Source organism: Neofelis nebulosa, chromosome 9 (assembly GCF_028018385.1).
Source record: "Neofelis nebulosa isolate mNeoNeb1 chromosome 9, mNeoNeb1.pri, whole genome shotgun sequence".
Lineage (NCBI taxonomy): Eukaryota > Metazoa > Chordata > Mammalia > Carnivora > Felidae > Neofelis > Neofelis nebulosa.
The window spans coordinates 96,469,412-96,482,809 of record NC_080790.1 but is presented as its reverse complement, the minus strand read 5'-3'; the positions used below and the strand labels follow the sequence as shown (position 1 = coordinate 96,482,809).

At 38.0% G+C, this 13,398-nt stretch overlaps 1 protein-coding gene across 8 annotated transcripts in view; it reads left to right on the top strand.

Annotated features, from left to right (window-relative positions):
* The window catches only part of CFAP61 (cilia and flagella associated protein 61), a 282,171-nt gene that overhangs the window by 112,263 nt on the left and 156,510 nt on the right, over window positions 1-13,398 (top strand). For 6 of the 8 annotated variants that reach the window (XM_058684747.1, XM_058684746.1, XM_058684745.1 and 3 more), the window contains one exon: window positions 9,169-9,295. The exons of the other annotated variants lie outside the window; for them this stretch is intronic. In XM_058684747.1, the coding sequence (XP_058540730.1) occupies window positions 9,169-9,295 (127 nt within the window). The remainder of the gene's footprint in view (window positions 1-9,168; window positions 9,296-13,398) is intronic. 8 annotated transcript variants of the gene reach the window in all.

Here is a 13,398-nt window from a genome sequence, read left to right as displayed (position 1 = left end):
GTTCTGAACATTTCATATAAATGGAATTGTACAATATATGGCCTTTTCTATATGGCTTCTTTCACTTAGCATAATGTTTTCTAGTTCATCCATGTTGTGGCATGTGTCAGTACTTCATTTCTTTCTGTGGCTGAATTATAGATTCCATTACAGATAGATCACATTTTGTTTATCCCTTCAGAAGTGGATAGAGATTTGGGCTCTTTCCATCTTTGGGGCTATTGTGAATAATGCTGAATAAAAATTCAAGTACAAGGTTTTGTGTGGCCATATGGTCTTCATTTCCTTGAGTATTTTCCTGTATTTTTGTGGTGTTGTTTTTTACATAATCCTTCTGAATTAGATCTTGGCATAAGGTGGCCATATCAGAACAAAGTTCTTATCCTTCACTTAAAAATTGCTCAAAATATTTATATTATTAAGGTTATATTAATTGATCATCTTTATATCAGTTAATTATAGATGTAGATTGTTCTTTGTAAATATGCTACCTGTCATGCTATATGGAAGCATGCATTAAAATTTAAGCACAAAATATTCACTGTAATTGACAACTAAGTGGGTTAGAATATGTCACTTTATTAATGGGAGGAGGAACAGCACTCCTTTATTTAGTAATAACACCCTAGTGACTGGAGAGCATTCAGTGCCAGGCCAGCTATATAATATGCAGCACATCTTTAGATGGAGAAGTTGTCTTCCCATGGGCTCGCCACTCCAACCTGAGGCAAGTAGGCATTCTCCAGTGGCCTGCAACCTCTGCACTTGGCTGCACAAAGTACTTGGGTCAGGGGCAGGCAAGATCCACACTGAGTTGCCAGCTGAGCACCCATGGCACTGCCTGCCCTGGGTGGTCATGGCCACTAGCTTGCTCTAAGTAGAGACTCAATGGGGCTTGTACCTGATACTCCACCCTCCCCATGCCTGTGTCCAGGACCCCATGAAGGTAGAGCATAATGGCTGCATGTGGGCCTCCCCCACCAATGCAATCCAGTTGTCACTTCTGTCGGCCACAGTAGTCACGGGGCAGGGATGGGGAGGCCCTGCAGGGCCCAAGGTTCTGGAGGCAGGAAACAAGTGGGAGAGAAGCCATGGAGTGATGGTGGGAGGTAGGTACCATGCATGAGCTGTGGCATCAAACCCCTGGACACGCTCCATTGTCTTCTTGACTTCATGTAAAAACACAAAATCAAAAAATAAATCATTAGGAATTTAAAGACTCATGAAGCCAGCCCAGGTTCAATGTCATCTCTTAAGTTTTTAACACACTTTATTTTGTTTTAATTTTTTTAAATTTATATATTTATTTTGAGAGAGAGTCAGCACAAGTGGGGGAGGGGCAGAGAGAGAGAGAATCCCAAGCAGGCTCCGCACCACCAATGCAGAGCCCAATGTGGGTCTTGAACCCATGAAGCTGTGAGATCATGACCTGAGCCAAAACCAAGAGTCAGGTGCTTAACTGAATGAGCCACCCAGGCACCCACTTCTTAACATACTTTCAACATTTGGGGAAGAATTTGACTTTACACATGAAGTAAATATGAAATAAAGCATGATCTCAACTATTATTATTTTTATGTCTGTCATCTTTTTTTTTGAGGTATAGTTGATGCAACATTATATTAATTTCAAGTGTACAACATAATGATTCAGTATTTGTATGCACTGTGAAATGATCACCACAGTAAGTCCAATTACCATCCATCAGCATGCAGAATTATACTTTTTGTTTTCTTGTGATGAGAACTTTTAAGATTTACCCTCTGGCAGCTTTTAAATATGCACTGCAGTCTTGTTGAGTATGGTCACAGTGCTGTGTTCATTACATGCCCATGACTTTTATTTTGTAACTAGAAGTTTGTGCCTTTTGACACCCTTCACCCATTTTACCAACTCCCAACCCCTTCCCCTCCGGCAACCACTTTTCAGTTCTCTGTATCTTTGAGTTTTGTTTCTTTGTTTTGGTTTTTAGATTCCACAAATAAGTGAAAGCATACAATATTTGTCTTTCTCTGACTTATTGCACTTAACATAACACCCTCAAGATCCATCCATGCTGTTGCAAGTGGCCAGATTACATTATTCTTTATGGCTAAGTAGTATTCCATTGTATATACACACCACATCCTCTTTATCCATCCATCCATCAATAGATACTGTTTGCATATCCTGACCATTATAAATAATGCTGCAATGAACATAGGGTGCATATATCCCTTTGAGTTAGTGTCCCCATTTTCTTTGAATAAGCACCCAGAGGTAGAATTGCTGGATTATATGTAGTTTTATTTGTAATTTTTTTGAGGCACCTCTACAATGTTTTCCATAGCAGCTGCATCAGTTAACATTCCCATCAATAGTGCATGAGTGATCCCTTTTCTCTGCAACCTCATCAACACTTATTTATTTTTCTTTTCTTTTCTCTTTTCTTTCTTTTCTTTTCTTTTTTCTTTTCTTCTTTTTCCTTTCCTTTTCTTTCTTTCTTTCTTTCTTTCTTTCTTTCTTTCTTTCTTTCTTTCTTTCTTTCTTTCTTTCTTTCTTTCTTTCTTTCTTTCTTTCTTTCTTTCTTTCTTTCTTTCTTTTATAATAGGCCTCCTAATAGGTGTGAGGTGATATCTTACTGTGGTTTTGATTTGCATGTATCTGTTGATCATCTGTCTTCTTTGGAAAAATGTATGTTCATATCATCTGCCCATTTTTAAATCAGATGATTATTTTTTTGCTATTGAGTTGCATGAATTCTTTCTATATTTTGAATATTCACCCCTCATCAGATATATAATTTCCTATCAGATATATATTTTCTCCCTTCAGTAGATTGCCTGTCATTTTGTTGGTGATTTCCTTTGCTCTGCAGAAGATTTTTAATTTCACGTATTCCCACTTGTTTATTCTTTGACTTTGTTGCCTTTCCTTTTGTATTCAGTTCCAATATATCATTGCCAAGTCCAGTGTCAAGGAGCTTACCATGTATGTTCTCTTCTAGGAGTTTTATGGTTTCGTCTTACATTAAAGTCTTTAATGCGTTTTGTGTTGATTTTTGTGTGTTCTTGCCTCCTTTGTCACATATTAATTGATCATGTAAGCATGTCTTTATTTCTGGGAAATCAATTCTGTTCCATTAATCTATGTGTCTGTTTTATGCCAATACTATACTTTTGTGATTACTGTTACTTTGTAATACAGTTTGAAATCAGGGAGCATGATGCTTCTGGCTTTGTTCTTTCTCAAGGTTGCTTTGGCTATTTAGGGCCTTTTGTGATTCCATACAAATTTTAGGAATATTTGTTCTATTTCTATGAAAAATGCCATCGTAATTTTCTTAGGGATTGCATTGAATCCGTATATTTCTCTGGGTAATAAAGACATTTTAACAATATTGATTCTTCCAATTCATGAGCATGGGAATACTTCCCATTTATTTGTGACTTCAATTTCTTTCATGTATGTATTATAATTCTCAGTGTGCTGGTATTTCACTTCCTTGGTTAAATTTATTCTTAGGTATTTTATTCTTTTGATGCAATTGTAAATTGGATAGTTTTCTTAATTTTTCTGATAGTTCATTGTTAGTGTATAGAAATGCAATAGATTTTTGTGTAGCGAATTTGTATCCTGTAACTTTACTGAATTTGTTTATTAGTTCTAGCAGTTTTGGGGGGAAGTCTTTAGGATTTTCCATATGTAAAATAATGTCATCTGCAAATAGTGAGTTTCACTTCTTCCTTTCCAATTTGGATGTCTTTTATTTCTTCTTCTTGCCTAATTGCTCTGCCTAGGACTTATAGCACTGTATTTAATAAAAATGGTGAGTGTAGGCATTCTTGTCTTGTTCCTGATCTTAGAGGACAGTTTTACGCCACTGAGTATGATCTTAGCTGTGGGTTTGTCATTTATGGCCTTTATTATGTTGAGGTATGCTCCCTCTATGCCTACTTTGTTGAGAGTTTATCATGAATGGATATTGAATTTTGTTACATGCTTTTTCTGCATCTGTTGAAATGACTGTATGATTTTTGTCTTTCATTTTGTTAATATGGTGTATCACATTGATTGATTTTATTTGTGGACATTGAACTATTCTTGCCTCCCTGGAGTAAGTCCCCCTTGATCATGGTGTGTGGTCCTCTTAATGTATTGTTGAATTCAGTTTGCTAATAGTTTGTTGAGGATTTTTGCATCTATGTTTATCAAGGATATTGGCCCTTAATTTTCTCTTTTTGTGGTGTCTTTGTCTAGTTTTGGTACCAGGTAATGCTTGCCTCCTAAAATGAGTTTGCAAATATCCCCTTCTCTTTAATTTTTTGGAAGAGTTTGAGGATTGGTATTAAATCTTCTTTGCATGTTTGGTAGAATTCACAGTGAAACTGTCTGGCCCTTGACTTTTTGTTTGTTGGGAAGTTTTTTATTACTAATTCAATTTCCTCACTACTGATCTATTAAGAGTTTCTATTTCTTCATGATCCAGTCTTGGAAGAGTATATGTTTCCCGTAATTTATCCATTTCTTCTAGGTTGTCCAATTTGTTGGCATATAATTATTCATATTCTTTCATTTCTGATTTTATTTACTTGAGCCCTCTCTTTTTTTCTTGGTAGGCCGAGCTAAAGGTTTATCTTTTTAAAGAATCAGCTCTTCATTTCATTGATGTTTTCTATTGTCTTTTTAGTCTCCATTTCATTTATTTCTGCTCTGATCTTTGTGACTTCCTTTCTTCTATTAACTTTGGGCTTCATATGTTCTTCTTCTAGTTCCTTTAGGTGTAAGTTAGATAGATTGTTTATTTGAGATTTTTCTTGTTTTTTGAGGTAGGCCTATATCACCATGAACTTCCTCTAAGAACTGTTTTTGCTGCATTCAGTAGATTTTGGTATGATGTATTTTAATTTTCATTTCTCTCAAGGTATTTTTAAACTTGCCTTTTGATCTGTTTGTTGACTCATTTGTTGTCCAGCAGCATGTTGTTTAATCTCCACATATTAGTGATTTTTCCAGTTTTTTTATTGTAATAGCTTTGTTGTTTCATACCAGTGTGGTTGGAAAGATGCTTGATATGATTTCAGTCTTCTTACATTTATTTAAATTTGTTTTGTAGCCTAACATATGATCCATTCTGGAGAGTGTTCCAGATCCACTAGAGAAGAATGGATATTCTGCTGCTTTTGGATGAAATGTTTTGTATATCTGTATGTTAAGTCCACATGGTCTAATAAGTCACTTAAGGCTGATGTTTCCTTTTTTATTTTCTGTCTGGATGATCTATCCAGTGATGTAGTAGGATATTAAAGTCCCCTGCTATTGTATTGCTATAAATCTCTCCCATTTAGGTGCTCCTATACTGTACACATAAATCTTTACCTCTTTATCATTATTTAATGCCTGTCTTTATCTTTTTTATTAAATTTTTTAATGTTTATTTATTTTTGAGACAGAGAGACACAGAGCATGAGCAGGGAGGGTCAGAGAGAGAGGGAGGCACAGAAATTCTTAGCAGGCTGCAGGCTCTGAGCTGTCAGCACAGAGCCCAATGCGAGACTCAAACCCACAAACCATGAGATCATGACCTGAGCTGTAGTCTGACGCTTAACTGACTGAGCCACCCAGGCACCCCCATGTCTTTGTCTTTTAGTTTAGTCTTTGTTTTAAAGCCTGTTTTGTGTGATATAGCTATAGCCTTGTCTGATATAACCCTAGCTTTCTTTTAGCTTCTATTTGCATGGAATATCTTTTTCTATCCCTTCACTTTCAGTCTGTATGTCTTTATGTCTGAAGTGACTTTCTTATAGACAAGATGTAAACAGATTCCTTTAAGCTGAAAAGAAGGGGCACTATTTATATATATGCATATATATAATATAAAATAGTCTATTTTAAGTTGATAGCAATTTAAGTTTGAACACATTCTAAAGGACTACATTTTTACTCACTCCACCCCCATGTTTTGTGTTTTTGAGGTCACATTTTACATCTTATTTTGTGTATCCCTTAACTAATAATGAAGCTATAGTTATTTTTACTACTTTTTTTTTTGTTTTTTAACTTTCATACTAGCTTTGCAAGTGATTAATTCACTACCTTTACTATATATTTACTTTTACCAGTGAGATTTATACTTTCATATGTTTTCTAGTTTCTAATTAGTGCCCTTTCTGACATTTCTTGTAAGGCCAGTTTAGTGGTGATGAACTCCTTTAGATTTTACTTGTCTGTGAAACTCTTCATCTCTTAATTCTGAATAACAGCGTTGGTGGGCAGAGTCTTCTTGGTTGGAAGTGTGTTCCTTTCATTACTTTGTATGTATCCTGCCACTGCCTTCCAGCCTGTAAAGACTCTGCTGAAAATTCTGCTAATAGTCTTAGGGTGGTTCCCTTCTACAGAACAAGTTGTTGTTTTCTTCCTGCTCTTAAGATTCTCTCTTTATCTTTAACTTTTGACATTCCAATTATATTTATTAGTGTGGATCTTTTTGAATTCATCTTATTTGGAACACTCTGTGCTTCCTGGATCTGGATGTCTGTTTTCTTCCCCAGGTTAGGGAAGTTCTCAGCCATGGTTTCTTCAAATACATTTTTTTCCCTGTTCTCTCTCTCTTCTTCTGGGACTCCAATAGTGTGAATGGTTTTCTGCTTGATGTTGTCCCATGGGTACCCTTAGGCTGTCTTCACTTTTTACATTCCTTTTTCTCTTACCTTCTCTGTGTAGATGAGTTCCACTGCCCTGTCTGCTGGATCACTGATTCTTTCTTCTGCTTCATCTAGTCTGATGGTAACCCCCTCTCGTGTATTTTTCATTTAATGTATTCTTCAGCTCTGTGACTTCTGTTTGGTACTTCCTTGTATTTCCTATCTCTGTGAAAGTTCTTACTGTGGTCATTCATATTTCTCCATTTTTGGTGAGCATCCTTATGACCATTATTTTGAACTCTTAATCAGGTAAGTTACTTATCTTCATTTCATTAAGATTTTTTCTGAGGTTTTATCTTGTTCTTCCATTTGAAGCATATTTCTTTATCCATTCATCAGTTGATGGACATTTAGGCTGTTTCCATAATTTGGCTATTGTTGAAAGTGCTGCTATAAACATTGGGGTACAAGTGCCCCTATGCATCAGCACTCCTGCATCCCTTGGGTAAATTCCTAGCAGTGCTATTGCTGGGTCATAGGGTAGATCTATTTTTAATTTTTTGAGGAACCTCCACACTGTTTTCCAGAGCGGCTGCACCAGTTTGCATTCCCACCAACAGTGCAAGAGAGTTCCTGTTTCTCCACATCCTCTCTAACATTTATAGTCTCCTGATTTGTTAATTTTAGCCACTCTGACTGGTGTGATGTGGTATCTGAGTGTGGTTTTTATTTGTATTTCCCTGATGAGGAGCGACATTGAGCATATTTCATATGCCTGTTGGCCATCTGGATGTCTTCTTTAGAGAAGTGTCTGTTCATGTTTTCTGCCCATTTCTTCACTGGATTATTTGTTTTTCGGGTGTGGAGTTTGGTGAGTTCTTATATACACAATGGAATACTACATGGCAATGAGAAAGAATGAAATATGGCCTTTTGTAGCAACATGGATGGAACTGGAAAGTGTTATACTAAGTGAAATAAGTCATACAGAGAAAGACAGATACCATGTTTTCACTCCTGTATGGATCCTGAGAAACTTAACAGAAGACCATGGGGGAGGGGAAGGAAACAAAAAGTTAGAGAGGGAGGGAGCCAAACCATAAGAGACTCATAAAAACTGAGAACAATCTGACAGTTGATGGGGGGTGGGAGTTAGGGGAGGGTGGGTGATGGGTATTGAGGAGGGCACCTGTTGGGATGAGCACTGGGTGTTGTATGGAAACCAATTTGACAATAAATTTCATATTAAAAAAATAAAAAAGAAAAAAAGAAATATATTTCTGTTTACTCATTTTGTTTGACTCTCTGTGTTTGCTTCTATGTGTTAGGCAAAACAGCTACCTTTCCCAATCTTAAAGGAGGGAAGGAGGAGCCTATTGTTTAAACTTGTCCTAGCTCTTGGTTGTTTCTCTATCCTTTGTGATTGTCTAAGCAGCCTGATTAATTCGTGATATGTCCCATTTATTGAGAGAGTGTCCATGTTTCAAAGAGAGCATTCATTCAGCACTTACTTCCAGGCTGATTCTAAGCCAGACCTTCATGCAGCAGCTTTCAAAGTATTCAAATATATACAGTTCTGTGGGACTACAGTCATAAATCCTGCTCATCTCCAGATCAGGTGACCTGGAGCTGCATCTTGGGTGATATTTAAAAATTTGGGGGCTTCAGACAAGTGTATAAGGTCTTTTCTGGGAGTTACTGGCAAGCTGTAGCAAAGCTAAGGGAGAGCACAAAGTTGGCACCCTCTGGCCTGCTTTCTTTGGACACTCCATAGCTGCTAGATGTGTAGCAAACCTGAGGCCTGCCCCTCAGGCTGCAGCTCCAGGACAAGTACATAGGCCTTTTTCACAGAAAGACCAGGGTGTGTTTCAGTCTGCAACCTGTGCAGTGCCCTAGGGGTGGTAGCCTCCCAAGAACTGCCTCTGTGATTGTTACAGCCCCATGGGACCCAAGAACACAAGCCTCCCTGGCTCCCAGACCCAGGTGATCAAGGAGAGCCCCCTGTGTGGACTGCACCCCTCAGAGTTTTAGCGAGGCAGAGAGAGGGTAAATAGCTCCATATTTGTGAGATCTCTCCCAATCGTGGGTCACTGTGCTAGGGTGAGGTTTTTTGGCAAGACTGAATCTCTGCCTCTTCTACCATCTTGATGTGGCCCTTTAGTGTTTGTTGTGAAGGAGCCATTCAGCTAATTTTGAGGTCTTTTGCAGAAGGAATTATTCCATATGTAGCAGTACATTTGGTGTGTCTGTGGGAGGAGATGAATTCAGGATCTTCCTATGTTTCCATCTTAGACTGTCCCCTCTTTCTGCACATTTCAAAATAAATGCATCTAGAGTGTGACTTTGTGTTCTCTCTGGTTAATGAAAATACATTTCTAGAATGAAATGAGTTACTTTTATAATTAATCAAACACTAATGTTACATGAACATTTTTGCTGAATATTATTTTATGTATATGTGATACATTATAATTCTGTTCATTTTGAGGGGGAGGATATATATTTTAGTACCTTAACCTAAAAAAAAGTATCTCTCCTCATCCAGGTCTATTAAAATAAGATTAGCCTCTTTGTCGGATACTCCTGGTGTTGAAAACCTTGTTAGCACTCTCATGCTGAATAAAAGTATATTGGAGGATTTAAAGCAATACAATGAGGCTCACAGAGACCCTGTAAGTACCTACTATGACCCTATTGGCTTCCTTTCCCTCGTGATATGGGACCATTATGACCCATGTAGTTTCAGCCTTGAGGTTTCCTTGGATCTCAGTTGGAGAATTGTGTGGTGGGGAGGCAGAGGTGGAGTTGGAAGATGGGAGCAAGAAGAGAAAACCTGGGAAACTGGGGTTTAAGGAAGTGAGGGTGTTCTCCTCACTGGTGGCCCCAAGGCAGAGTGCTGGTCAGATATTCTAAATCTTTATCACAGAGATAGAAAATCTGGGCTTGATCCAGACAAGTATCCTGAAACAGGATAGATCTCAGGGCTTGGAATAGGAAGATCTGACTGAGGTTAGGGAATGGTAGCTCAGGAACCTGTGGTGCTTGGTGCTTAACCAGCAACACTGGATATCAGACCTATCCAGTCTGATGGAACTCCATTTGACCCTACTGGATGGTGATTCTGTCTAGAGGGTTTTTGTTGTTGTTGTTGAGCTGGCTATATCCTCAGGGAATGGATGAGCTAGGAAAGATCTTGTATGACAAATGTTGGGTTCTCTTTCTAGGAGTCCTTATGTTAACACTGCTTTCTTGAGGACCATGACAGTTAACTTAACCAGACATGGAACAGCACATGTAGTTGGAGAAATGCTGTTACATTTTTGATAAATTTTATTTAAAAAAAAAAAAAGTCTTATTGAGCTATAACCAATGAACAGCTTGATAGATTTCACAATTCAAATACACCATGTAATGAGCGCCTGTTTCAGGAAACAGACTAACCCCTGCCTGAAGACTAACCCAGCCTGCCTGAAGTTCCTCTCATGCTCCCATTCAGTTACTGTCTCCTCATGTTAATACCACCTTGACTTCTAAGATTATAAATTAGTTATGCCTGTTTTTGAACTTTATTTGAAGGGATTGTACCGTATGTGCTCTGATATCAGGCTTTTATTGCTCAGCAACATGTGAGACTCACACATATTGTGGTGTAAAGTATTTCATTGCATGACTATTCCACAATTTATTTCTTCCTTCCACTGTCATTTGGGAAGGTTTCCAGCTATTGGATCTTTTGAATAAGCACTTTAAGTTTTAAGTCATCGAGAGGGAGACACCTAACACCTGAACACAGTGAAATATTTAATATTTATCAAACAAGTATTTGATAAGGTAGCAAATTAAAAGAAAACTTCTCTCCAGAACATGTTTTTTTTGTTTTGGTTTGTCTTGATCTGTTTGTTTTTTCTTTCTTTTTTTTTTTCTTTTTTTTTTCTTTTTTGCTACTTCCCTCCTGGCCTGCTAATGCAGTGTGATGTGGCGTCCTGTTTCTCGAAATGTGGTTTAAGGAGCCATAGGGGCCTCTGAGACATAAATTTTCAGGGGCGTCCACGAAGTAACAAAAAAACTGTTTCTGTAATATGAATAAGAAAGTATTTTCCTTTTCCACTGTATTGATCTTCACACCAATGGTGCAAACGCAGTGGTGAGCACAGCCTTGGGAGTCTCAGTGTGAATCAAAGCAGCGGCACCAGAGTTCGTTGAGTTCTTCATCGCCATTCACTCATGTTAACATCAGGAAAAGAAAATCTAGTGAGGGCATCGTTGCACAGCAATACAATGGCCAAAACAAAAAAGAGTGGTACCACTAGATGCTGGGGAGGATGCAGGGAAACAGGATCATTCACATGTTGCCAGTGGGAATGTAAAATGCTACCATGCTCTCTGGGAGACATTTTGGCTATTTCTATAAAAACTAAAAATGCAGCAACCATATGACCTAGTAATTTCACTCCTGGGCATTTATCCCAGAGAAATGAAGTCTTGTACGCGAATGTTCATAAGCTGTCAGAATCAGCCCAGATGTCCTGCAACAGGTGAATGGGTAAACTGTGACGTGTCCATGCCATGGAATAGTACTTAACAATACAAAGGAATGAACTGTAGGTTTATTCATCAGCTTGGATGAATCTGCAGAGAATTATGCTGAGTTGGGGTGGGGGGAAGCCAAGCCCTAAAGGTTACATACTGTATGATTCCACTTACATTACATGTTTGAAATAACACAGTTTTAGAAGTGGAGAAGAGATTATTTGTTGCCACAGGTTAAGGGCCAGAGGAAGGCAGAAAGTAGATGGGTGTGATTATAGCAAGGTAATTCAAGGGATCTAATTCAAGGGATCTTTTGTTGGAACTGTACTGGTGGATATATGAACCTACACATGGATAAAATTGTGTAGAACTTGATACACACACACACACATCAATGTGCATTCGCTGCTTGTCATATTATGCTAGAGTTTTGCAGAATCTTACTATGACAGAATACTGGGCAAAGTGTAGAAGGAATTTCTCTGTATTTCTTTTTTTTAAAAAAAAAACATTTATTTGTTTTTGAGAGAGAGACAGAGACAGAGTGCAAGCAGGGGAGGGGCAGAAAGAGAAGGAGATACAGAATCTGAAGCAGGCCCTAGGCTCCAAGCTGTCCAACATGGGGCTCAAACCCACTAACTGTGCGATCATGACCTGAGCCAAAGTTGGCCGCTCAACTGACAGAGCCACCCAGGCGCCCCTGTCTGTATCATTTCTTACAACTACTTGTGAGGCTACAGCTATCTCAATATAACTTTCAATAAAAAAAGAAAAAGAAAAGCCAGTTTCACTCGAAGTGGTAAAAATTACTAACTTAATTAAATTTCAATCCTTAAGCACCTGCATTTTCAATATTCTGTTGTGACAAAATGCAAGGTGCACATAAAGGTCTCCTACTGCAGACTAAAGTATGTTAGTTGTTTCAAGAAAGAGCATTTCTGCAATTGTTTGATTTTCATGCAGAACTAGCCCCTGTTCTCATGGAACACCACTTTTACTTGAAAGAACAGCTGGCAGACAAAATATGGTTATTCGGTCTCGGTCTCGAATACTTGGCAGACATTGTCTTAAAAATGAAAGAAGCAAGGCTGTCACTCCAAGGGAACAACTGACAGTATTTGTTCCCTGTGATAATATCCAAGCTTTCAATAAAAAAATTAGAATTTTGGAAAATCAGTATCTTTCATCATGAGCTTCACAGCTTCCAAAAATTTTAAAAAGTTTTTCTGATGAGGCTGGTAGCAATGTCACAAAATGTGATGCTTTAATATATATTTTTTAATTCTTTTAGCATTTATTCATTATTGAGAGACAGAGCATGAGTGGGAGAGGAGCAGAGAGAGGGAGACACAAAATTTGAAGCAGGCTCCAGGGTCTGAGCTGTCAGCACAGAGCCCAGCACGGAGCTCGAACTCACGAACTGTGAGATCATGACCTGAGCCAAAGTCAGACGCTCAACTGACTGAGCCACCCAGCACCCCTGATGCTTTGATATTTTATCGTAAGTCAGCATTTGGAAAATCTGTGTAAGCTTGGTGAACCAATATTTTGTAGATAAAACAGGATGTTACAACATCACACATAGGTAAAAAGTACTCACGGAGTACAAAGTTTACTGATATGGTTTCAGCTTCCACATTGCAATTGATCTTTTATTTTTTTATTTTTTTAAATATCTATTTTTGAGAGAGACAGAGCATGAGAGGGGGAGGGGCAGAGAGAGGGAGTCACAGAATTGGAAGCAGGTTCCAGGCTCTGAGCTGTCAGCACAGAGCCCAACGTGGGGCTCAAACCCACGAACTGTGAGATCATGACCTGAGCCAAAGTCGGAAGCTTAACCAGGCGCCCTGCAACTGATCTTTAAAACAGTACCACTTGTTGAGCATCAGAGAAGAATATCCATAATTATCTGAAAGAGTATTTAAATACTTCCCTGTTTTCTAGCTCTGTATCTTTGTGAAGACAGATTTTTTTTTGTATATTTCAACCAAAATAACATATCGCAGCAGATTGAATGAAGAAGCAGATATGAGCATCCAGCTGTCTTTCATTAAGCCAGACATTAAAGGGATTTGAAAAAATATAAAACAATGCTACTCTCCTCTCTAAATATTTTTGTCAAATTTTGAATTTTGTTTTAATTAGTAAATTCAACAAAAATGAATCAACATCAAAATTTTCCCAATTTTAATTTCTAATATAGAAAATAGTGATAGATAGATATTACACACATAAACCAAGCTCT